General features: G+C 44.9%; 1 protein-coding gene across 1 annotated transcript in view; it reads left to right on the plus strand.

Annotated features, from left to right (window-relative positions):
- Positions 1-228: 228 nt before the first annotated feature.
- The window catches only part of LOC104273630 (tomoregulin-2), a gene marked incomplete at both ends in the record, with an annotated part of 65904 nt that continues 39445 nt past the window's right edge, over positions 229-26687 (plus strand). Inside the window, 3 exons of the mRNA XM_009869022.1 lie at positions 229-338; positions 6053-6182; positions 8205-8231. Of these exons, the coding sequence (XP_009867324.1) occupies positions 229-338; positions 6053-6182; positions 8205-8231 (267 nt within the window). The remainder of the gene's footprint in view (positions 339-6052; positions 6183-8204; positions 8232-26687) is intronic.

Below are 26687 nucleotides of genomic sequence, written 5' to 3' on the forward strand. Positions count from 1 at the left end.
TGTGAGAGGTAGCGAGGAATGAGGACTAAGAGGAAGACTGAGGGAGAAACAAGGGGAAAAGTGGAAAACTGAGGACAGGGAAGGACAAAAGAAAATCTAGACTCTGTCGTTTCATCAACCAGGTTATTGTGCTGTGTGCATTAAAATGCGACCATCCCCTATTGTTCCTCTTGCTAGACCAAAGCTGACATTTTAAAAATTTATTTATTTATTTTTTTTACATTTGAGGTTACGATGACAGAGAAAATGATCTCTTTCTCTGCGACACCAATACCTGTAAATTTGATGGGGAGTGTTTAAGGATTGGAGACAGTGTGACTTGTGTCTGTCAGTTCAAGGTAAGAAGATTGATATTTCGTTCTCTAATTCGCTAATGAGAATACAAATCAAGGATTTTGCTTTATAACCTATCACTTGGCAATTTATTCCTCTACATGCAGAGAAGTTAGAGGGAAAACCTGGCAGCCTGTATAAAAACTGGCAGGAGAACCAACTGGTGTCAAGAAGACATAAGTTTCTCTGGGAAAATGCAGATGCTGTGGCTTTAAATGTCCCTTCGGGTCTGCAGTTTCAGGCTGTGCATTTCTGATTTTTCGTCTCTGCCCTTTTAACAAGGATTTAGAGTCCTTTCTAAATTCATTTCTGATTCAGATCGTGGCTTATTGTATTCGGAGTTCTGATCTAGTTAAAGAAATGGATCTGTAATGTGCTTATGCAATATTTTCAGGAAGGGCTGCATAGTGACAATGCTTCTGCCTGTTTATCTGCCCAGCTGATCAGATTAAGGAGCAATCCCTCTGTTCCAAAATTATGAACTTCCTTTAGGTTTTATATAGTTTTAGGGGAGGGGGGGGCCATTTCTGAGTAGTAGGGGGGTTTCCTTCTGTTTTTTTTTTTTCTCTCTCCTCCTTGCAGCTCCATGTAAACCTCAGGCATTTGCAGAAGTCAGACAATTTCATTATGAAGGATTCCATTTAACATGTTTTAGCCAACTCGCAAAGCAGCTGTGCTTTACATAATGACCTGAATAAAAACTGAACAAATTAAAGGAGTTTTAAGCATGCACTAGCACATGTTGTATGTGCATTTATGACCCTGTGATTTCTTGCATTTTAATATGAATCTGTGAAGTTGTGAAACTTGTAACGCTGATTTGAGCATTTTGACTAGGGTGGGCCAAATGGTGCATAGTTCAAGACCGTGCACATCTATAATGATTAATTTATTATTGGGCTTTGATAGGCTGCTCACTTTGAAGCATGACAAGTACTGTTTGTATTTCTGTCTTTGCAGAAGAAAAAAAAGCCCAATTCCTTCATTTAAAACAAAGATGGAGTTCTCTGTAATAAGAACAAGACTGTTGTTTGCTAAAGTGTTTATTTCCTCTGTTGGGAGAGAATTCATATTGACCACATTTGGGGTTTTCTTTTAATTCCATTTCTAGCTTGCATGCAATCAAAAATTCAATGTGAGAATGCCATTTGGGGCATTTGCCTTGGCTCAGCCTGTGCAGTGCTTTAAGGGCTGGTCTGTTTTCTCTTTCTAAGAAAAACCTGTAACGTGGTGAAACATCTGTGTCCCACTGCCCAGTGAGAAGCCAGGGCAGCAGTTGTGCCATGACCACTGAGCAACTTAGAGCAACCCCAGGGAGCTCTTGAGTCTCGTTTTTTGGTCCCAGTTTGGTTTTGCCATTTGGCGTAAAGCCGTGGGCTCAGAGCCTGGAGGGAGCAAACGTGGATGTTGCTGTCGGCAGGGAACAAGGCATTGGGAGCACTGTTTTTCCCAAGGCGAGATGCTGGTCCCTGGGGATTCAGGGCAAATGAAGCTAAGCAAGAGGTGAATGCTGTGTATATGCCAGGTTGAGCAAGGGACAGCTGAAGCAGATTTAAAAGAAATCAGATAATTGGTATGCAAATATGTAAATGAGATCAAAAGAAGGAGTTGAACAATCATGGGCCTGATCACTAGTAATGGGGTGGAGTAATCTTTGGTTTTGGTGGCCTTTGGATCAGACTCTGAGCTCTTTGTCTTGGTTGGAACCCTCCATGGAGCCCCAGGGCTGGCCGTGACCTCGGAGGGCAAATGACCTGTGGCTGCTCCTGCTCCTGTGGCGTGGGGCCGGCCGAGCTTCTCTAGTCGAACGCGTCCGCTTTGATACAGACAGAGCTCAGGGGGACGTTAGCTTCTCTTCTAACATCCGTGGACAATGTGACAAGCCAGAAGGATACGCCACCGGAGTAGGAAATTAATTTCTAGTGTGGTGTCTGAGGCTGGATGAGTAAGGCAGAGTCGGCCAAGTAATTTGTGTCATGAGTAAGGGGATTCTCCATAAGAATTCAGGTCCCCTATTTTGGTGACAGCTCTCTGGGGTGATAGTGAGCAAATCAATAGCAGGCTCCTCATCACTATAATTACTTTTTATGTTTTCTCTGGAATTTGCCAGGGGCTTTAACTGAAGCTTGAGAGAATAGACAAGAACAGAAAGCTAATTTTGCCTCCGCACTGTTGAAAAGTCCTGTGCTGGCCAGCCTGTGTCTTGAAGGGCTGGGGGAGACAGAGGTGGGGAGCAAGGCTGCTGCGATCTCGGTTGGCTTTTTTCCAAACCAGAATCACAGATGCATCGTGACTGTCCAAGTGCAGTTAAAAGTAATTTATTTTTCTTTGAAAGGGTGAATGTCATCAGACTGCTCTGGAACACCTGAGCTAGGCTTCCATCCCTGGAGAGCCAGCAGGGATGTGCTGAGGAAGGGATTCGTAGTGTTTGGCTCCGTTTGTCACGCTCTACTGCAAAACTGTTAGCCCCGTTCACCGAGTCCTCACGATGAGATGTCACCGATTCCTCACAGGGAGATGTGTATTGTGTCAGAAAACGTCATGTCCCCTGCTCAGAGCAAGCCCAGACTGTGGTTCCAGCAGGGAGGGAAGGCACTGGGCCAGTGCTGGCTCCACCAGTGGGGGAAACCATCACCCACTCCCTTCCTGCACTGAGCACACTCAACGGGTTTGCCAGAAGGTGCAGAGCTGTGCCCACAGCCCTGTGGTGGGAGACGTGACTTGCTGGGGTCTGTACCTCAGTCTGCCCAAATATACTGGAAATAGCCCATGAAACATCAATATTTCCTGTCACCGAGACTGTGGACATTCACTGATTTTTCTGTGATGGAGCCCTGTTTTCACGCTTCGTGTGCTTCGGTGTTTGTGGAGCTCGAACACCACCTGGGCCAACTTGCAGCTTTACGTTACATGTTTTCACACTGCTGGGTTCAAGATGTAGGTGGGCATTTGGGGAGTAGTTATCCCTGAGGGTGGGAGGAGGTCAAACTTTTAACGGTGTTACCAGGGAGGAGGAGTTACACAAATTATCATTTTCCTTACGAAGCAAACCTTATGTTTTCAGTGCCCTGCCCTGACCTCAGCGCTTGCAAAGCTGGTTTGTGCCTGGCGGTGTTGTGAGTGGGCACTCGAGGCTGTTAGTGCTGGGGAAGGCAGCCTTTGACTGATATTTGGCTGGATGCATCCATTTCCCTGCCCTACAGCTGTATTTTAGAAGCATGACTGTGTGAGAGAGAGGTGGACGGCGTGGCACTGTGCTGCCAGCTTCAGTGGGAGTTTTTGGCATGGATTTCCCCAGTGCTTTTATCAGTTCTTACTTGAGGGATGGAGAATCATTCCTACAACTGAGGCTTGGTCTGCTGAGTCCAAAACCACTTCCAAAAATGTGTTGCTCGACTGAGGATACTGACAGTCAACGCCTAATATTCTCCAGTACTAGCAAGAAGTCTTTTATGGTGGTGAAGAGCTTCAAGTTCTGGATTCAAGTACAAGAGTCACCAGGAACCTGCTGATTAACGTCACACCCTTCTTGCTTGCGGTCTTGTTTTCTTTCCTGGCTCACTTCCACTGCGCTTTCCTGGTGGCTTTCAGAGCCATCCCAGCTCAAAGCCGAGGCACGACCCACATGGGAACATCTCACTGCCTTTGCATCTCATGACTCTCCTGCCTTTTCCATCTGAATGCTTGCTGTCCCAAAGTGGTGGTGGTGAGAAGAGTGAGCGGCGGATGAAGAAATGCATCTTTGACCACCACAGTTTGAGACAGAAAAGGCTGCATCACCTACGTTCATCGTGGGGTACCCTCTACCTCCTCTGGCCAAAGCCAGGCTGGAGTGTGGCAGGGGGCCCCGGGGGGGGCAGGAGCCACAGGAGAAATGGGGAAACTTCTGCCAGGAGAACGAATCCTGCCGGGAGCCCTGGTGTCTCTCAAATATGTTTTAGGATCACCAAGCTTTGGAAGAAGTTCCAGCCTAGCTCAGAGCAGCTCAAGGTGCTCGTTTCCATGGATCAGTACTCGGCTTTCGATGCTGTGCGCTGTTAACGTGGAGCCATCTGCCCTTTGGATTGCAGCTGAGTCGGTGCAAAAGGTCGTCCCTTGCTCTGGATGAAGCCAGCAGAGGGTTTGCCGCTATGTTTCTTGGGAACGGGATCCCACGTTATTTCTGCGTGTGTGATGGAGCCTTTGGGCCAAATTCCGCACGGTTTGCTCCGGTTAGAAGTCCCGTGGGTGACAAGCAGATAGTAGGTCCAAAGCCAGCACGATTGGATCCTTTGTGCTTTAAAAAAATGGTCCTTGTTAAGTATTCCAGATCAGCCTCCAGCATTTGCTCTTGAGCTTCTGGGTAAAGTTGGCATTTTCTGCTTGAAACATTGCTCATATCTGGAATGTAATGGTGAAAACACTTTTTAATCAACTGTTTAAAGTCTCTGCGTGGAGGAGCCCTTTGTTAGGAGTGGAAGGAGAGGTTTTCTGCTGTTGTGGCTGCTGGTTTTCTTTCTTATTCCAAGGGAAGAGAGCGCTGGGGGTGGGCAGCTGCTTGGGAAGATTTAAGAGCACACAATGCACAAGGAAAATGTCATTTGATTTGGCCCAATCAAAATGTCACTCTGGCCAACTATGAATAATTTCTTGGCAGCTGCTCTGTGTGGAGGCCTGCAATTAATGCAATCTATGCAATTGTTTGTGTTAATCGCTTCTGTAGTTGTTCACTTTGAAGCACATTTGATGTTAATATCCCTGGAATTTGGGTTCTGTGTTTCACGTTGTGCCCGCTGAACACACCTGAGACACTTTGTGGCATAATACAGCTAAATGGGAAGCCTGATTTCTTTTTAGTTTTGACTTGGTTTTAAGCGGAGGTGAGCATTTGTAAATAATAATTGTGATCATTCCATTTGTTATAATTAAACAATGAGGCATGGCAGGAGTGTGGTAATCATGAGATAATCATATCCCTGGTATAATTACCACGTACAGGGTACATCCAAGTCTTTCTAAGCTTCTGAGCGCGATTATCTTACGATAGATAACCGCACCCGGTAGGTCGCCCAATTTTCAATATAAAATGGAATTATTTTTATTAAAATGAACGAGAGAGGGCAAAGTGGCAGAGGGAAGAAAGTTTGCAGAGCTCTGGGCAGGATTTGGGGCTGAAGACAGGGGGGCACCCTGCCACCGCGGGGAGAGCATCCCAGCCCGCGGGGGACAGACGTGTCCCTGCAGAAGAAGAAAATAATTTTCCCTCTGTCCGATCGGTTCTATTTATAGCCAAGTACTTGAACAGCACGTTGCGCGCGCCGAGGCGGACGCTCCTGCGTGTGCGAGCGGCTGTGTCTGTAGCAGAGGGGGTGTGTGTGCGCAGGAGGAGGGGAGAAGCGAGCCAGCTCGTTGCAATTTGTCTGGAACCATCTAATCGAAGCCCAGGAGCTGCTGCTGCAGGTGCGAGGAGCCCCTTGCCTCGCCCCTATTCCTTCCCCGGGGAGTGCTTATCAAACATTTTGCCCCTTAGATGATCTTTTTCCCTAACCTCTTCGAGTCTGGTTTATGCTCCTCTGCCTCTTTTTTAGAAATCACCTCCCTTGGCAGCTGTAAAGATGAGGAGGAGGCTCAGGGTCTCCGTTTTCCCAGAGTTTTAATACAGGAAAGGGAGGGTGGGGAGGGATGCCGTGCCGCCCCGCTCGCGGGAGTAACGCCGCTGCTCTCTGCCCCTTTCCCGCAGTGTAACAATGACTACGTGCCCGTGTGCGGCTCCAACGGCGACACCTACCAGAACGAATGCTACTTGAAACAGGCTGCCTGCAAGCAGCAGAGTGAAATACTCCTGGTGTCCGAAGGATCGTGTGCGACCGGTATGTATCCACATGCTCCGAGCCTTGCCTGAATAAAATAACCTGTGGATAGCAAAAACCACCTGAATCCCTGCTTTGAATTCATTGCGGGCTCATTCACGGCAGCAGAAGCTGCTGCCATCCTTCCCTTCTAAGGTGCCCAATCTGTGATAGCGTTGACCCTGTTTTGTGGAGGGCAGCGCAGAAGTTACTCCCTCTTTTTTTCTCTTTTTTTAATATATATCTTGTGCTCCTGATCATCCTGCGCGCTGCGTATGCTTCTGAGCTGCTGCGCCAAGCGACTGGAAGCAGATTAAACGAGCAGATGTCCGATAAGTGGGCATCTGGATTACCACAGACCTCTCCGTAATCTGGAGAGATGGAACTGGAGCGCTGTTGCCTGCAATCCGGTTTCTCCAGTTTTTCCTTGGGCCAGGTTCCCAGCTGGTACGACTCAACAGAGCCCTGGTTGTAATGAGCGCTGCCAATTTATACCAGCTGAAGATTTGGCCCCAAATGCGCTTAACGAGCAAGTCTGTGCAACGGGTGTGTGTTTTTTCTGGGCTTGGTGGAAGAACTTAGGAAAGAGCGTATGGGAAAACTGACTGGCATTTGAGACATCTTTGCTTAATTCTGAGCATCATGAGCTATTTGTGTCTCTGCTTTTATGAAACAGCTAAAAAGGTGAATGAGCAAAATCAGTCAGGAAAGCCGAGGTGCCTGTGTGCAGGAGTTCTTGATGTCTGTCTTCTGTGCTCAGCATCTGCTAGAGGTGGGCAGTGAAGTTCACTTGAAAAGAGCAGGAGGAGTAAGTCTTTGTTCTTGAGAGAGTTTTTTTAAACTTGAAGCAGAATTTTGCCTTGGCTGAGGATGGAGGAGTCAATAAAAAGTGCGCTAGACAAACCTTTTGCAGGGCCGTAATTTTGTGTTTCATACACCTGAGAGAAAATGCACTTCTTTCCCTGGGAATGTTGTTCTCTGAAGCTGTTACTTGACAGTTTTCAAGATGGAAAAAAAAAAAAAACGTACTGCATTTTTTTGTGTCCATAAATTGGTATCAAATGGAGCTGTGGCTGACAAAGCTTATCGTAGGCAGGATTTGTTCAACTTGGTAAAATCTCTCAGCTCAGCTGCTGGTCTTTTTAGGGTCAAACGTTTTGATTAAAGAGATAATTTTAGTGCGTTGCCAACATCTTCTCTTAAACTTGCTCGCCTACTGGCAACGTTGGCAGCGTTCTCTCTGAAGCACGTTGTGGGTTTGAGAATCAACTTGATGCTGACAAATGGATAACCCCTCCACTACGGGGGAGGACAGCACGACAATCTCCCTCCCTTCCTTGTGGAAGGATCTCCTCTAACGGATTATTTTTGGTAGCCCTACATGTGTGCTTATTTCCGGGCTTTGCCTCGCCTAGAAAGTTTTCATAACGAAGCTCCGGGATTGGCAACGCCGCGACGTTGCACTTTCTAAATTTGTGGCTGCCACAGTTCTAGCCAGCAAAACATCTAGCAGAGGGGAAAAAGAAAGCACTCGGGTTTGAAACTCGGCAGCAATCTTGAGGAAAAATGGCATTTTGATCGTTTGTCTTTGAGTCGTGATGGTTTATTCCAAATGGATGCGCTCTCATGAGGTATCACCGTCTTGTAAAATCGATGACCTGAGTTTCCAGTCGGCCTGGCCTCAAGCACATGGGTTGAAAAAATTCCCTTTGAATGGTGAAGGCTTAGGAGTGGCCAAGTGAAGGAACTTTTTGCAAGTGTTGGGAGCCAAGCTTTGCCAGTGTCAGCACAACAAACCGAGGCAGAGGCTTACGGGGGCGCGGCAGCACTCCAGGGCTTACGTTGTTGTCGGCTGATAGAGAGACTTTAAAGGAAAAAGAATTGAGACGTGAGAAAGATGGCTTGACTGAACTACGTTCCGATTAGATCTTTATAATTTACCCGGGGACAACATCAAATGTGAACTAGGCTGTAATACACTTAACAGGCTTGCTTTGCATGCTGTAGCACATGAATATCAATTTCTTTCTGTTCTTTTCTCAGATGCCGGCTCCGGATCTGGGGATGGAGGTAAGAGCCATCTTTCAATATCTCTGGGCTTTTGTGCACACACGCTGTCATTCACAATTTCAGATTCTAAGTGGACATGCTTTGCGGTTGTTACCCTACCTATTGTCTTTTGTTTAGCTTTTTCTCTAAAAAAAAAAAAGAAAAAGCAACGCTTGGCATTTTAGTCAAGCTGGAAAGCTAATAATGATATGCAGTTTTCTAGGGAAATTCAGAAAGCTGTGTTACTTCTAATAGGACTTGGAATTATTCATAGGTTCTGCCAGGAGCTCTACCTCCATCTACTGTTGAAGTTGCGCTCGTTTGTTTTTATGTTTAGAGTAATATTTCTTTTGCTTTTAAAACATGAGGCAAACCCTTGGCTCCTCCTCACTGGAGGATTCAAGTCAAATATTTTTGTGAGTGTTCTTTGAAAGATATGAAGAAATGTCACAGGGAAAGAACAATATGATTTTTATAAGAAAAGCAGCAGCAAAATTGAACGTGGAAATAGTCCAAGCTCTTTGCTGCATACAGGGGATATTGTAAAATGTCAGCAAACTCGCATTTCAGTTGGGGATTGTTTTACTTTGTGGTGTTCTTATTTTTTTATTATTATTTTTATTATTTATTTCTTGGGTGCAGCTATTTGTTGGTTTGCTTGCTTGACACTGGTTCTTGGTTTTGTGACTGAACCTTCCTGAAAGTAGAAGTGTTGGGGCTGGGTAAAGCCCTGCCTCGGGGCAGGGAATGTGATTTTTGGGAGCTCTTTCCACAGTGAGGCTGCTGTGTCAGGCTTCCAGCTGTTGCTATTTCACTCTAATGTCCTCTCAGATTGTCTTTTTTAAAGTGTGACAGCCAAGAAATTCCTTACTCAATGCTTAACAAAAATCTACCATTTAATTTATGTTTATGCTGGAGTTTTCACTCGTGTGGTCAATAATTCACATTCAAATGAAAATTCATCATGGATATACCAAGGAAAACAGAATATTGCCAGTTGGTTTTATAAGTGGGGAGGCAGGGCAACAAACTTGCTCCTTTTCTGAAAATAATGCGTTCCCTACTCAGAAAGCATATGAATTTAAAAGCAGGATCCCCAAAGAGTTGAGTTTCGAAAGCTAAACTTGACAAAAAATGGGCGGAACAGGATTTTGGGGAATGACTGGGCAGAGAGTGAGGAAGCAGATTTGTGAAGGAGACAGAACCAAGTTGGGAGGAGTATGTGTGTGTGTGTTTAAAGGTCTACAAAGCTGCCTTGTGTTATTCAAGATTTAGTAGGCAGCTACTACTGTTCTTAAAGTACAAAAGTATATTTATGTGCCCCAAGAAGCTAAATCCAGCCAAGTCAATGTTGTCACTGCATCACTCTTTACTAGACACGGCCTTGTTGTAAAAGCTGTAATAAATTTTGGATGTCATCACAGTAGGTCTTATAAAATCCACTCCAACAATCGTGAGTGGGATGTTTCTCATCAGAAAAACTCAGGAGCCTGAGTTCTTGGGCAGTCTTGTGTGTTTTCTGGTTTTTGTGGAAGTTTTCAGTGGAGTTGCATCTCCTAGTTGGATTCCTGTTGGTCTGGTAAGGCACACATCTAATAAAAAATAAATTGTGAACTAGGAGAGGACATATTTTTTTTTTTCTGGTACTTAGATCGTAGCAAGTTTCTGCCTTTGAGGTGGTTTCTCCCATGACTGACACCAGCTCAGCTCTCAGCGCTGCTTCTCCCTCGATGAAGCTCTTGTCACATGAAATTATAACTGGTTAAGGGTTCAGAAATTGCTGGAAGAGGCTTGGTGCGACGGGCAGGCGTGCACAGACACACCGTGTGGTCACACAAGTCTCATTTTCTCAGGAAACTGGGCAGAGGAGCAACAGGATAGCCAGAGGCTATGGTTTGCCTGCCCTGTTTCCTTTCCACGTGTTCCCTGTTTGCTTTGCAAAGAAGTCGTCTCAATTTGTTGTGTAGGTTTTAGGGTTTTCCGCTTAACTGCCAGGGATGCTGGGATCAGAGAGAGCCCAGCTTCTTAGCACTCTGGTGATCTTGAGGGCTTTCCAAAGGTGATTTAATCCTTCTCTGTGCAGCAATAGCATACAAAAGTCCCCTTATTTGTGGAGTGATGGGTGAAGTCTTAATCTTATTTGATTACTGAGCCTTCAGCATGCACTTTTGGGGATATCCAGTAAATGCGTAAGAACCGTAGGTGTTCAAGTTTCTTCCTGCAGAAGACATTTTTCCCGGCAAACGAAGACTGAAAATGCATGAATCAAGAGCTGTTTCTGTGTTTTGATTGCAGAAGCTAGGAGTATGGTGTGGAATTATTTAAAAACCCCACATCCCGGAAAGATCCTAATCAATGGCAGAAAAAAAATGAACGTGAAAGAGTTTATACAGAGAGTAATTTAAAGAGATTCCATTCATTTTCATCTATGCCGTTCTCTAGACAACTGGGGTTTTTTTAGAACCCAGTGATTCATGTTTTGGTCTTGCTCAGCTTCATAATGAATTCTTGCTCGTTTCCTAGCTGCCTTCAAACAGCGACAAACTCAAGATGCAGTATTTTATTATAGCTCTTAATGGGCTAAGAACATCTCTCCTTGGTTTCTTTTTTTTTTTTTTTTCTCCTGTGTTCTCAGCTCTGGGGATTGGCTTCCATTCATAGTCCGATGGATTTACTGGGGGTGACCATCGCACGAGATGTTTCCGTGGTCCTATGTTGGATTAATTTCAGACCTTCATTCGTTTTCCATCCAAACCCCACTGACTTCAATGGGAATTGCCTGGGGTCCCCTGGGGTACACAGATCTCATGCTAGTTTGATTTTTACGTGGATTCTTTACAATCTAGACTAAAGCAGAATGCCAAAAAAAAACCAAACCAAACTAGTCATAATTCATCAATTTAATCAACAACGCTTATTTTACAGTAGTGTCTAGAGGTGCTAATTACGAGGTCAGGGGTCCGGCGTGGTCACCCTGATAGCGTGAGGCACTTCTTCACAGTGAGGGAGAAGATAAAATCTGTGGAGCAAAGGTTGTATATTCAAGTTTGGCAAAGGCTGGAAGTTGCATCCCATTCCAGCGGCTGAACTGGGAATAACGCATTCCGCTTCAGAGCCGAACCGGCGCTGTGTCTTTCGAGCCAGGCCCGTATGTAATCCCGAAGTAATCAGATTATGCTGTTCCTAAAGCTATTCCTAATTTGTTAGACAAACATTGAAAATCAACAACCTTACAAGCCGTCATCTTTTTCCCATCTGTCTGTGTCTTTTGTGTGTATATTTGAAGGATGAGAGCGGCTTGCTTCCTTATTTGTTTATTTGTTCTTTCAATTTATCCCTTCAATCTTATGCAGAGAAGCTGAAGTCCTGCAGCTCTTTGTAGGTGCCAGCATGTAGTTATAATGATAGATTTGGAATTCTGGTCTGCCTTTCCTGTTGGCTTAGAGATGTGTGAGTAAACACATACATCTAAATCCGTATGGAACAGCAGTCATCTTGAATCACTAACCCACAGAAAATGGGGAGGAAAAAAAATAACATTTTGGAAGCCTAAATTATTTGTAAGGCACACTATTGTGGCATGTGTATTTTTATGTTTTGTTTTCTTTAATTGACAGGTGAATGGCTCCTTTGACTTGATTGCATTTGTACTTGTCTCCTTGCTGGTTTTGTATGACTTAAACTCAGCAGCTCTGCTGTTTGGGTTTGTTTTTTTTTACCCTTTCTGCTTTATTACAAACTTGATTGATGGGCAGGGCTATGCAGAACACATTGAATATTGCTGTAAACAGTAACACTTGAGCCAAAATATGGAGTTTATATTGGTTTGGATAAAGCAGTGCTAAGAAATACACATACACGCCTGTTTTCATTATATGGGAAAGTACTGGGAGTGTTTTAGTTTAACCTCTGAAAGAAAAGGAGTTTGTATTTGGAGCTACAGAACCTGTCGTTTTTGTGATAATGGGCTTCTCTCACGTGAATTCCAAATGTCTGCTGATCCCCCATGCTACCATCAGCTGCAAGAAGGCAATAGGAAAGATTCTCCTGCTCAAATTATAGCTCCCAGATTAAATTAAAAGCAGCATCAGAAGGTACAGAATCCACTATAAGCAACGTGCCCTGCCTGGGTAAATACCTCTGGAGGGAGTGTTTAAATCTTAAATGATTGACCTGACTGTGGATGGTCAAATATATGTCTCCTTTGTTAAACAGGGTTTTTTACCTTGTTAACCTCCGCGTGGCACTGAGCCCAAACCAATAAGCTCTTTGAAAGGCTGGGTTTATTAGCTCGGGCTCTTCACTGGCCTAACGTGATTACATGGCTTCTCGTTCAGGGCTGGTGCTCATCTGACCTACATAAGAGTTAGGTCAAGAAAAGGCAGTTAATGTCCCTTTGTGGCCTTTAAAAATTAGGCAAGGATGAAGTTCCTGCGTTCTTGTTGACTAGATGAAAAGCACTTGGGTGTTCCCAAGCGCTGAACTTGGAAGGCTGCCGCCGCAGGCTTTTTGTGCTGGATAGGAGGCATTAGTGGTTTTGGAAATCCTAAGAAGGACAGGAATACCAGCTTTTGGATTCCTCTCAGGCTCTCATCTGAGCCAAGAACTGAGCTCATCAACCCTGCCTGAGATGTTTCAGCAAATCCCCACAGCTCCTGTGAACTTGAAGCTACGTATAAAGTACCAGTCTGGGAGGTAACGGTTTTGGGTTGAGTTGCCTGGGTTCTGCCCGCGTTTCGCTTGCAGCTTCTGAAGTCAGGGTGCAAAAATCCAGTGGAAAATTGTGTTTTGTCCTCGAGGTTGCTTCATGTGTGAATGCACAGGTCCCACCAAGCAGACTGTCAGCCCTGAGGCACGCCGTGGGCACGAGTTGACCCATAGTCAAGGATTTGTGACCCGTTTTCAGCCATTCATGCAAAACGAAAGAAAGTGAACAGAAGATGCCATAAAGGTGCACGGGCTTTATGTGGGCGAGAGGTAGGAATGACGTCCATTCGTAGCCTCTTTCCTAAATTATACAGTCCTTTATGGGTTTTAGCACTTCTTTTAAGTAGTTCAGAGTCACACAAGGGAGCTGTGAATGGAAGATGCTCACCTACGCGAAAAGTACTGAAGATGCACTGGTTTGGCTTCAAAAGTCAAAATTGCCTGTCCATGTCGAAATGGAGCAAAAAGGAAAAAAAATAATAATCTAAACAGTGCTGTCTAATCATATGCAATCAGTAAACCCACAAATAACTAAGTCATCAAACTAGCAAACAAACCCTCTGATACTCTGGCAGATTAAAAAGGGGGCATCAGATCACAAATAATCATTTATTGGTCTGTTATTGTAAACACAGCGAGCGAGAGAGAGGCGTACCAGACTAGATTTGTCTGCTATGTCTCTGTAAACCAGGATTAATTCCCCTTGTGACAACTGTGGAGTCACTGGAGATGAGCCATGATGGCAGTGAGAGGCGAGTCGTGCCCACCATTTCACTTCCCTATGCAGAGAGTTCTTCCATAGGGAAGAAAATTGCTTCCTAAGCTCTCAAACAGCTCTATCGCGTTACTACAAGCACCTTACTTCATGAGGTAAAAGCATGAGTTCTAGCACGTGCTTATTTTTTCTCACGTGCTTAAATGCCATTGACTTTCAAGTTTTCTTCTGAATGCGGATGCCTTGCCCAAGTAGGGCCTGAGGCAGCCTCGGGGTCAGCAGAACTTCCTCAGCTCTTGAGGTTCTATATTCTGTGGTTTTAGTGACTGAGGAAGCTGATTCACGACGCGCTTGCTTTGAACTGCTTTGGGCGTGACATAGGATTTTGTTAGATGCTCTCATGAGATCTTGAAAGGAATAAATGGGATGAAAACCGCCAAGTCGCTCTCAGAGTTCATGTACTTGCTTTTCTTTAACCCTTGCATTTCAGACCTCAACTGCAACTGGCAAACTTAATATATCCTCCATTGGATGTTTAAGTTCCTTTTTGTCTAAGAGGCTTTCTTCCTTTCAGAGATTGAGAAATAAAGCCAGCAATTTTGCCTGCTGTCTTTGAAGTCGGTGGGAGTTTATCTTCGGGAAGGGCATGACTGATTCCCAGACACTTAGCCAACCAGAGGTTGCCCCCTACTACGTGTAAATGCACAAACAGGAAAGTTGAAGGAGTGTGATACGAGCCCAAGAGTCCAGACGAATTCATAATCAAATCCAGACAATTTAAAACTTTATGGTGCAGCCCTACCAGTTCTTTAACATGTTGCCTCAATCCTTTCAGCCCAGGTTTGTGAATAATGTCATAGAAGATGCTTAGTTCTTTGTTTAAAGCAAACACCTAAAGTGTTTTTAGTCCTCGTTGCTCAGGGGAATACTCAAATAGAAGCAAAACTACTCAATAATATCATGACTTAGGGAAGCAGAGGTCAAAACTTTGCCATGATGTTTGACGTGATTTATTTTTTTTTAATGCCTTGGACTTCTTGATCTCATTTGTTGTAGCTGCATGGGAGTTAGATAATGATGTTTAAACTCATTAAAGAAGCAGCTACTGAAGCAGGACCCTTTTTACATCAGCAGCCCCAAATATCTTACAGGCAGGGATTTAAAGGGAGCTGGTTAAGGGACTTTAATGTTGGGTTTCAGTGATTCTGAGAACACGGAGGAAGTTCTCTCACATCTGAGAGAACGTAGGTGTGTGGATATTAAACAGAGTGGCGGGGGGGGGGGGGATTTATAGGCCTGTCAATCTGACATTGATTGAGGTAAAGCAGGACATGCAGACCCGGACCTGCTTAATAAAGAAATAAATGAGAATTAATGCTAAGCAATATGGGCTGATGTAATAGATTTCGTCAACTAATTGAAATGTTATTTATGAAGCTGCAAGCTTGCTTGATAAAGACAACAATATTGATGTAGAGTACGTGGACGTCAGTGAAGTATTTGGCATGCCACTACATGGCACTATGATTAAGGAGCAAGAATCATGCAAAATTAATGTGGCACACAATTAGTGGAGTAAAAACTACCTTTCACGACGTAATTATAAGTGGATTTATCATTATTAGATGGACAGCACAGAGATCAGCCTCATGCTCTTTATTTATTTGTTTGTTTTACTGGTGACCTAGGTGGGCATATGCTTTCCTCATCCATCAAGCTCTTGGCAGATGTGACTGGGGAAGTAAGAAGGGAGCAGTTCACTGATGCAACCCAATCTGATTGACTGGGTACACTGGTGCAGGAGCAGCCAAATGGAAAATGGCCAAATGGAAAGCCACTGCCATGGACCAAAAGCAGGGAAACCAGAGGAACCAAGTGGGGAATTGCCCCTGCAAACAGGGCTGTTGCGAAGAAAGCTGTGAGAGTCCAAAGGGCCACCCTTGCCCTGGTGTATTTAAGAGGCAGCCTCTTGAGCAGGGGTAAGGCCAGACTGCCTCCACCTTTACTGGAGGTTGCGCCTGCAGCCCTAGAGGGACTGAAAAGCAGGGGGCGAGGCTGTGCACGGCCGAAAAGCCTTGATGCCCGTGGTTTTGTCGAAAGGAAAGGAAGGGTGGGTCAACATCGGAAGGGTAGGTCAAGATCAGCGGTACCAGCGAGGGGAAGGCAAATGAGCAGCAGGGCTCTTTATGCTGACAGACAGAGGTCTAATGAGGTGCAAGGCTGGCAATTAAAGCTAGACGGTCTCAAAGTAAAGTCGAGGTGCGTGTTTGTAAACGAAGGCAGTAGCGTGTAGAAGTAGGTGATTAAAAGTCACGTGGCATTCTGCGTCACGTGAGGTTTTAATACTCGGATGCCTAGATTGCTCTGCTTAAAAAAAAAAGGTGAATTTGGAAGTCTGGGGCCTCTGTGGTGCAAGAGGTCGCAGCAGATGCTCGGTGGGCCCTTAATTCTAGGTACCATGCACGAGTTTACACATGAAGTGTGTTTAGCCTGTTTTGTTCAGCAAGTTTTCTGTGTTAAGCGACCTGGAGAGGGATTGATGACATGGATATGTTTGCTCGTTTCGAAATCCACACAAGTGTGTTTTCGCTCTGCATACATTTACGTATGCAGGTAACGGGAGAGATGGGGGCTTTCGCAGCGAGCAGAAAGCCTCATGCATAATGCTCTGCTAATTGCTCTGTATTTGAAAATAGGCCACGCTGTGCTGCAGTTCATCCTAAGACTGCTTTATGTCGCCTGGCACTGGGTGACTGCAGCAGCTCCTCATCTCGTCCGACTCAGGACAGGGCTCTTTGGGCTTCTCCCTGTCCTACAGTGCTGGTTCCAGTATAATTACTGGTCTACTCCAGCTGGTGCTGGGAGAGAGCCCTGAGGAGGAGGATGGTCAGATGGATCTCTCCAGGATCCTTTTCCTTCCCATGTCTCCTGGTGCAAGGGGGTGAGAGCAGAGGGCAGGATCGCACCTAAAATGCTCTGAACCCCTGTTGGTAGTGGTTAAATATAATTTGATTTTTGTCTGTCATTATGAAGAGCCTCCCCAGCTGCGCTGCATTAGCGTATGTGATGGGGTTGGGAAGTCAGAGAGAAGGTACCAGCGTAGGCTGGAATTGCTTTGGCTCATACACGTCCTCCGCTAGATTCAGGCAGAGAGGCATTTTCATCTTTGCTATAGTAGAGCTTTGATAAACAAATAACTTCTTATTGTTTACAACGCCTGAGATTTTCATCAAAAGAGGAGAGAACCAGTTACATGAATCCCAAGGCCAGTGCGGTCTATGCCGTAACTCATTTAGACAAACGTTGAAGTAAATTGATGGACTCAGGTTTGTTTAGATTAGTGGCCTTCTGAAAAATGAGTTGTTCCGCATGTGCGATTTTTCAATCTGTTTACATCTAATTAGCTGTTCAGGTGGGCCAAAATTAAGCGACGTTGCTTGTAATGCATTCGGAGGTGAAGATACGATAAAAACGGACTCTTTTATAATCTCTTCAGCAAGTGGCTTGGAGTACTGGCATTGTGGGAACGGAGGGCGTGTGGAAGATCTGTCTGTAACGTGGAGTTGGATACAATCAAGCTGCAATCTCACAAATGCAGCGAATGCTCTGTAGCACCTCTCATGTGCTGATTCAGAGAAGGGAGCAAGTTTCTCCATCGTCCTCTCCCACAACTCCTTTTCGGTAGATTTGCCTGGCTGGCCTGGGCATGATGTTGGGGTGACTGCCCCTGTACACTGGCATTTTTACCTGCTTCTCCATCGATTCCTGCGGGCTAGATATTCCTCCCTGGAGACAAAGTCGTTTGAACAGCTTGAAATCTAAAAACTGACTGCTGCAATGTCAGTTTTCTAATGTCAGTTTGCAATGTCAGGTTTCTAATTCTGCAGCTCAGCTGACAGCTCTGGAAAGTCCCTATCAAAGGCAGAAAACACAACACTCTCCAGCAGACTTTGTTCTGCCACCATACGGCCCCAATTCTGTTTTACTGCTCCAAAGCCGACAGGCTTTCGCGTGTTTCTGACCAAAAATTCTGCTATTAATATGTAAGCTTCTCAGCAATTAAGCTGCGCTTATTGCTGCATCAGTGCTTTTAGACTGTGACCAGCAAGCAGCACCCCCTGTACAGCAGCAGCAGTTTAGTTCTCATGCTTAGTCATGGGTACAGGTCTAAGGAGACTTTGGCACAGCTTTTCTCAGATATTTTTTGAAGTTTTTGTTAGACTTTTCTTCCTTGGCTCTGCGACGGCTTTTGCTAGCAACGCGCAGAGCATTCCCTTGCCTTGTCCCAGAGCTGCTTGGATATTTTCCTGTGATTGGTTTTTTTTTTTTAGTTACCATTCACATAGTCTAACTCTGTGGGGCCGTATCCTATGGGGAGGATCAAATCGGAGGCCCTCGATCTCAACACTTCAGCGTTCTCCTAAAGGTGAGGGTGGCAAATGTCTAAGCAGCATTTATAGGCAGCAGCAGTAATGTGTTTGGGTTTTATTTTCAAAAAGAAAGCATTTTACATGGAGAGGAACTCTTCTAACCAGTAGAGTACATCTGTATGGGAACCCATACTTGGGGGTTGAGGTTGGAAAGCACCAGCATGCTTTAGCTCCCCTGCTATGAGGTGCTCTCTTCTGCATGTCTTTAGCTGAATGGCAGGTGCTTTGGGGGCTAAAATTTTCCTTGTATTGTTCAGGAGGATTTTCTGGGATTCTTTTTTTCTTTAGAAGCAATACCATGAGCCATCTCTGAAATAGCGTATACGAACTGAAAGGTTTTGTATGTAAGACATTCATTCTTCCTGCCTGAAAAGAGCTGTTTTAACAGGCGTGAGCTAGTGCTGTGCGGTCTTCAGCAGGGTTTTTCTGTGTTTTCTTTGTGCTTATCCATTTACCCTCTACCTGAGATTTAAGTATCACCCTGCCTTCTCCACTCCCGTGCTACAACATTTTATTTCGGTTGAAAGAGATCCTCTTGATTTCACCAGGCAGCCAGGCAGTTGTGTTAAGCTAAGCCTGTTTTACAGAGGTCAGCTAGATTGAGAGTAATCTACATTTTGTTAACGGTCTCAAGCCAGTGCCAGGGCAGACAAAAAAAAGTACCCTTTGTTTGGAAGCAATGCTGGGAAAATCTGTCGGTAATCTCTGTATTGGAAAGAATATCTGAAGTAATTTCTAGAGCGATACAGTTATTTGAAAGCAGTTACAGAATACAAGAAAGTTCAAAGTTGATAAAGAAATGGGAAGAAACCTCTGCACGTAATAACGTGAAAATTCACCAGTCTACTTCGTCCTGTTTTTCCTGTCTTCGTTTTTAAGTCTTCCTGCTTCATTACTTTTCCACTTAACTCATGGGAAAGAGAGATTTTTTTGTTTCATCTTAACTAAGGAACTGAACAGGACAGGAGAAATGGTGGCACGTAGAAGCTTTCATCCTATTTCATGAGACGTTGCAGAAGCCTTTCCTTTCTTGAAGAGACTACTTGTGCAATCCATGCGAGTAGGAATAGGCACCCAAGTTTATCTCGGTGGTGGCGAGGCGTATATTCTGCATTTTCTCCCTTCCTCTGGAAGATTTCAGGGCCTCAGAAAGTCGTCTCTGCTGTTTCTGTGTTTAATGGCATCGTGGAACTAACCGATGAAATGCTGTTAATTTGAAGGGATGCAGAAGGAGCATCAGCAGGCTCTGACGTGACAGCAGGTGAACAGCGTGGGGAGCTGTCAGATTGCACAAGTTGCTAAGGTCAGGTTAAATTAGCGCCCAGCTCCTTGTGCAGTGGAAGGTAGCTGCTAGCGTGTACGGTACAAGTGTCACCGTGTAAATCCCTGCAAATTCCGCTCTTAAATTAACGGCACGCAGAAGTTCGTTTAGCCGTGTCACTTGTCAGACGGCAGTGTCTCGGAGTGGGGCAGGCAATGAAAATTCTTGGTGTTTCTTGGGACTTAGTGTCACTTCTAGTGTCATTTGCGAAGGGATTAGGCTGGTTCAGCTCAGCATCTCAGCTGAGCTCACAAACACCTTGAAAGTTGCAGCAGCCCTCATCTCTGTTACCTCCCACGCCGGGCAGGGGGAAATGGTGATGGAGGTGCCATCATCTCGTGGAGACAGAAGCAATCCTACTCTCGTGATGATGTGCGTACTCGGAGAGGGAGAAGACGTGGTGGAGCTCCCTGACCTGGCGATCAGCCGCTCAGAGGTGCATGTTGGCTGCGTCCCAGCCAGGCAGGGAATGAACACAGCCAAGCACAGAAGAAAAAATACAGTAGCAGGGGAGGGAGAAGTCTTTCGTTAACTCATCCCCCTTGCTGCAGTTGCATTATTATTGTCTGGAAAGATTCAGTGCCAGAGGGCTTCATAAAAGACAGCCATCCTGAAAAACGTAGTGGAGGAGTTGCGTTGCGGAATATCGCTTCCTTTAAGGTAGGCTGTTGCACAAGGCTGCTGTAACGCGGCTCTTAGCCGTAGCAGCCTGTTACCCCATAAAAACCACCACGGAAAACGCAGTGTTTTACCAGAGGCAGCCAGCAGATGCTTTGTGTAAACCTTTGTCTGCTGCTGGCCAGATTAACTTTCGGTATATTTTACATTGCGCTAAACAAATATGTTTAGAATAATAATCCTCGGCTAGCTCGAGTTTCTTGGAAGTGCTCAGCAAAGATTCCCCTCTGTTAGAAGCAAGGGCGACATTTGCGCTTGGTAAGAGCTCCTGCTGTAATCGCCAGGTTGCTGTATAGTTTGCAGGCGTTGGAGAGGATTAGCTCCAGAGCACTCCAGAGGTGCTCTCCAGCTGTCATCCTACAGCTCATGTCAGCCGAGGGAGAAGAGCGCAGGTAAGAAATGCAAATAAGCCAAAGAGGGTGACCAAAGTTGCTTTCTCCTTTGGCTTGCTGTTCAAAAAACAGAAGATCTCATTTCTGGTCCTTTAAATGAGAGCATGTCGGTGGCTGTTCCAAAACGTTTGGCTCCTGTGTCGAAGCCGTGAAAAGCCGTGCGTCTGTTTTTACCCTCAGAATAGTAATATTGTGGAAAAAATCCCCTCAAATTCTCAAGCCAAGCACAGTATCCTTGTGATGAAAGGGAGAGAAAGGTCAGTGAAGCTCATCCTGGATGAGAAACATTTGGTAAACTTAAGCCATGCTCACGTGTGGCAAACACGACCGAGCTTTTTGCTGGCTTCAGCTGCTTCTGGACAATTCTTTTCCGACTAGACCTAGTCTTCAGCTGCACTTAATTGAGAAGCTGGTCTGGCTAATGAATTTGGATGAGTTTACTGGCCCTGGCAGTTTTCACTGCGGTGCACTCAGTGTGTTATATTAAAAATGTATATCACAACTGAAGCAGTTTTGTAAAACAAGCTTTAATGCAGCATCTGCTTATTTGTGCCTTGGGGATGCGAGGCAGCAGCAAACTGCTTACTGCTTGAGAAATCAGCCCGCCACCGCGGGCGGTGCTCTGGTGTTAGAAGTCAGGGCAGTGCCTTAATCGGGATGCGGATCAAATTGTCGTGCTGATAATTAGAAGACAATAAGCCCGCATGAAATTGAACCAAGACGTATTAAAATCGGGTAGTAATTCTCCTTAATGCTGACTGGAAGTAAGCCGTGTCAGGAGGTAACCAGAATGCATTATTGTTTGCCATTATAAAAAGGTCCATTTAAATAGCTCGCTGTCACCTAGGGCAGTTTAACCTTTTGTAGGATGAGCATTACAAGGGAGCTTAATGCATATTTTGTGTGCGTTACCGTGCATAAATGCATGCCCCACAGTTTTTGTGTTCCCATGTGCATATTCATCGCGAATCAGACCGGGGTCAATGTATTTCTGAATTGTGTCACTGGTGATAGCCAGGAGCAGCTGTTTCCAAAGAAGGTGAAAGAAGCTTCATCCTTGAGCTACCCTCCTGGGAAACTGCTTGCTGAAACCTACCACAGGCTGCTTGGTTTGCGCCTTGAGATGGGAGTGTGGACGTCAACGGTCTCGTGTAAGAAAATGTGTTTTTGTGTGAGAATCAGCTGTGAGTGTGCCTAAATGCTGGGGTCTGGCGGAATGATAATGAGCTGAGTAGGTGTCATTCCAGCCAAGTGATCACTATTTCATAGAATCATAGAACGGCCTAGGCTGGAAGGGACCTTAGAGATCATCTAGTCCAACCTCCCTGTCATGGGCAGGGACGCCACCTCTCGACTAGACCAGGCAACACATGGGGACTGAGCAGGAATCAAACCCGCGACCTTGGTGTCGGTCATTGTTGTCAGCACCGTGCTCCAACCACCGAGCTAACCGGCCCCCATGTTCTCTTCTCTGGGGTTCTGAAAGCTGAACACGAGACCCTCCAGGCTGTGGAGGACTCTGCCCAGAGTTGACCCTTACTTTGTTTGCCTCTCTCTGCTCCTTTCAGCTTCAGCTCCCTTTTTCAAGATAGAAGCACTTCCCCAAAATTACACCTACGCTGGAGAACATTTTCTTTCCCAGCATTTCAAGTTGTCCGTTTCCTCCCTGTGCTTTTCGTACACTGTTTTCTGGGCTGGTAGGACATTATTAGTTTTATTTATGAGGAGTACTGTTACTATTGCTAGGTGATTGACTGTGGTGCGTTCCCATAACCTGGCATAAGTGGCTACTGTTTGCCGTATGTTTTAATAACTTTTCCTTCAGAACAGATGAACTCGTGCACTTGTGTGGGTCAGTAGCTACAAGGAAGAAACTAAGGCAGCATTTCAAGGCGTGTAGATATGGTGGGTTTCACAGAATCACAGAATGTTAGGGCTTGGATGAGACCTCTGGAGGTCCTTGAATCCAACCTCCCCCCACCAGAGCAGGGCCACAGAATCTAGGGCAGGTCACACAGAAGGGGTTTAATTTGGAAGTCGTTATTAGGACAAGACTTGGGCAGAGCTGAGTTTCAGCTGGTCCTGACTGGGGAAGATTTCTTTAAATACCCTTCATCCACTCCGTGCCACAGCGATCTGGGTGCAGGCTGACAGACAGGACAGGTGACATTGGTTGCAGATTTACGACTTGCAAGGCTGCGCTTCTGGGACTGAATCAGGTCCTGTAGCTCTGTGAGAGCTGAATTAATCCATCTGCCCAGCCACTGGGGGATGTGAGCGTTTAGTGCTTTCCCTTAATCGTCCAATAGTGCAAAAGGCAGGAGTGAGCTGAAACTTGCATCCTTGAAGTCTGACGCCTCAGGAAGTGCCTTTGTTTCTGAGTTGTTTGCCTCAAAGTATTGATTCAAGTGCTTCCATTCGGTCAGGTGCTTACCCAACAACTGAATTCCTAAAAATACTTTCAATGTTATTCATCCACAGTGTCTTGAGAACCAGTGGGAGGTTGCCTCCTTGGGTACAAGGCTTTGTGCTGTTCCTCAATGAGCTCTGGGTACAAAGAGTGGTAGTGGTTGGTGCCTTCTGTTTAAGGGCATTTAAATGTCTGATCTTGTTCCTGCTTTGTTGTTTTGGAAGCTCAGCCCCTTTAAATATAAGGGTATAGACTGGCACATTTTGTGACTGTTGCTTAAACCAGTGTCGGAGAGAAGAGCTGTGTGTCAGTGTCTGTATATGTAGCACGTAATATATGGGCATACACTATATAAGACCACGTTACTTATAGTTAAAAAAAAAAAGAGGTTAATTTATTTTTAAAGCCACAGAAAGCAGGATTGTTCTTCTTCTTTTTTTTTTAAAAAAAAAAAAGCCCACAGTAGGCACAGTCTATGAAAACCTGCATTATTAAAATTGACAATCACAATAACGCTCTGAAATCCACAGGAAGAGACTGCAATGATTGAAAAGCCAAGAAAATCATCAGTAGTCAAGGGCAGACAGGGTTCCTAAAGGGATTCCAGCTTGTAGAGAAGAAATAATACACCAGGAAGTAACAAATGGAATTAATTGGTTCTTCAAGTAGAACAGTTACAGGAGGAAGGAGGATTATACATATGTATTATTATTTGAATAATACAAATGAATAGAGGGCTCCAGACCTGCAGGTAGCTCACAAACACTACCGTGAGACCCTGAGCTCCCGAAATAAATTTGCATTGCAATTGGGCAAGGACAGAGGAGAACAAGGTGCAGCAGCTCCACTTGAACTTATTTCTGCTGCTGAGGAATTTGTTGAAGTGTGTGACCTTCAGGTTTTAAAATCCTTTTTTTGAACACTGAAAAGTTCTGTTTATTTTTTGTTTGTTTGTTCGTTCACGGGTCCTCGGTTGCTCTGAAATACCAGCTTCAGAGTTGGAATTCTGCAAGCCTGATGTTTAAATGGCAGTTTTGGTTGTAGGTAATTTTCTTCTTCAGTTCTTTTGGGAGTATTTTAGTGTCCTGTTATGCAGTGACTGTACTACAGACTAAAGTTATCTGCCTGCCGTGGGTTGTGTGTCCTTCTGCATTTCCTCCCTGGCTCTAGGCAGGAGTTCTGTGTGGGAAGCCTGTAAGATTCGAGATGTTTGTAGTTTGGCTATGTGCTCTTTAATCCTGAAGGTCCTGGTCAAACACAAAATACGTTCTGGTTGCGAAGAGGAGACTCTTCGGCGAATTTTAAGTCAGAAACTTGTCGTAGCAGCTCAACTATTTCCATTAGAGGAAAGCCCTATAGCAGTGTCCAAGAAGAGTCCGTGTGTTTCTCCTAAAAGGCATAAACCAACTTTTTGCTTTTCCCAGTTCTTATAATTAGCAGGGATAAAAACGTTCAAGATTTCTGCTGGAGTGCAGATGTGATTCTTGGTGACTCAAACGTTTCCCAGAACTTCGTTACCCCCTAAGTAATTATTCCAAAGAATTATCCTTCCAAAATTAGAAGAAAACCGTGTAATTATAACTGCAATATTAACATACTTAATGTCTGCCTAATGTCTGAGCATCAAGTCAGAGGCTGTATTTTCAAGCAATAGACACTCTGTAAGCAAAACGGAGCCACACAATTTCTTGAACCGAGATACTAAAGATGCGAGCTCCGTGTCATTCGTGCCGTGATTGGCCACGGGACTTGAAGAAGAACCGAGAAAAACAACGTTCCTTTCTAATTACTCTTTCTCTACCCTCTTTCTCCTTTATGTATCGATCTGGCTCTTTTGTCAAAGCAGCAATCTCGGCTCACCGAGGTCCTGCCCCACGTTTTGCTGGCCTCGCTGTTTTCCCGGCCCCTCGCTGCGCGCTTCCAGCACATCGCCCGGTGGAAAAACTGCTCGTGTGCCTGTAGCCTCGTCCTCTGCTGACTGTTGCAATGAAGTGGCTCAGGACAGGACCAGGAATGTCCTTTTTTTCTTTTTTTCTTTTTTTCTTCTTTTTTTTTAATAGAACACCCTGTTCAACTCCTCCTTTTTTTCCAGAGGACTTTTGTGAGGAGCTGAAATGAGTGGAAAGGAAGGCAGCGCGTTCATAGAGTGGAAGAAAATGTAACTTTCAGCCCGGCGTTACATTTGTGTGACACGACACGCTCGCGTGAATCAAATGTGCTGTTTTTACGGCACGTATTAAATGTGAAATTGTGACTGATGTTAGAGCAGTGCCAGAACTCCTGCCAACACGCCGTGTAATTTTAAGAACGAAAGGTCTTGAATGGGAACCCTGTATTTCCAGCAAATTTATTCCATTTGTCTAGGGTCAGCTGTGCCCATAGGTCATTGCCCTCTTTTTGTTTGATTTCTTCCTTACACGACATTTGATTTCATCTCAGAATATGAGCAGAGATGGCTCCTGCAGCTGTAAAATCCCGTGTGGCAAGCAAGGCAATGTCCCTTTTGTAGCGGGTGAGCTCCTCTTCTTCAGCCAATGTTGACTGAAGTGGCTGGAGCTGGGATGGAGTATGTAAGCAAAGGAAGACCCGAACCCAAGCGGTGTTAGTTGGTCGATGGCGCCCTTGGCTGTGAAATAATCCCTCCCAAAAGCAGATTGGAATCCATGAGCTGGGTTGGAATTCATGCCAAAACCAATCGTGGTGCGCTATTTATACAGCAGTTAGTCCCAGAACTCAGGAAGCAGTTTTCGGATGCCACCCGTCAGATGTCATCAAAGCAGCTGTTTTGCCACAAAAACTTGAGGTTTACGAGGAAATAGGCTACTTGTGTCACGCTGTGCCAAAGAATACAGCTCCCACGGACAGGAGGAGGCAATACACTGACTAACTCGGTGCAAATAAGAATTAGAGAGTTTTAATATTTACCTCTAAGTTTTTCTCATCTCTTGCACGTTCACCTAAAATCAAAAAAACTCCCACAAAAGTGACTTATGATTTCAGGGAATTATTTTATTGTAATTATAGCTAATCCAATTAAAGGTGATTTGTAATGACTGAAAATTAATTACAGAAATACTGGATTTAATGAGTGTGTGACTATTTGCTTTGATAAAAGAGAAAATGCAAATACCAAGCTAGAATATTTAGTTCACTTAGATCACGCTGAGCTCGATACCGCTGGATTTACAGAGCCATTTGTTTCCGAAATGAAGGAGGGCATAGTCCCAGCTGAACACATCGAGACAAATATCAAGCTCTTTTCCTTTCGGAGAGTGTACCTGTACAACAGGGTCAAACTTTCTTGATTTTCTTATAATGGAAATCTCATGCAATGTCTCAGGTCAGAACTTAGTGTGATGCATTGGGAAGTAGAGAAGTGGTTTTACTTTTTTCTTTCAGTGGGTTTTCATCTAATTTTTGGTCTAAGCTTACTAGCTTGTACGTATGCCAAGAAACTCCTCTACACACTACGTAACTTTTTTCCCATTTAGCAACAAGCTGAACTGCTGCCAGCTTCATGGAGAAATGAAGAAGTGTGTGTCTGGGCTCGGGCCGGGCAGCAGTCCCCAGCCCTGCAGCGGGTGCTGCAGTGAGCAGCTGGGGCTCACTGGTAAAATACAGCTGGTAAAATACATGGATGCGTTGCATTCCACAGCCCTGGAGTGGGATTAAGCTGTGCAAAACGCTTGTCGATAAGGCTCAAATCTTGGGTGGTCGATAGGTTTGCAAAGACAAGAGGAGCTGCCACATAATGGAATCCAAGTGTCTTGAGACTCTTAAGTCTGGGTCATGCCTTTGTATTAGCAGATTTTAAATTTTTTTAT

The sequence above is a fragment of the Apaloderma vittatum genome, unplaced genomic scaffold, assembly GCF_000703405.1.
Source record: "Apaloderma vittatum isolate BGI_N311 unplaced genomic scaffold, ASM70340v1 scaffold625, whole genome shotgun sequence".
Taxonomy (NCBI): Eukaryota; Metazoa; Chordata; class Aves; order Trogoniformes; family Trogonidae; genus Apaloderma; species Apaloderma vittatum.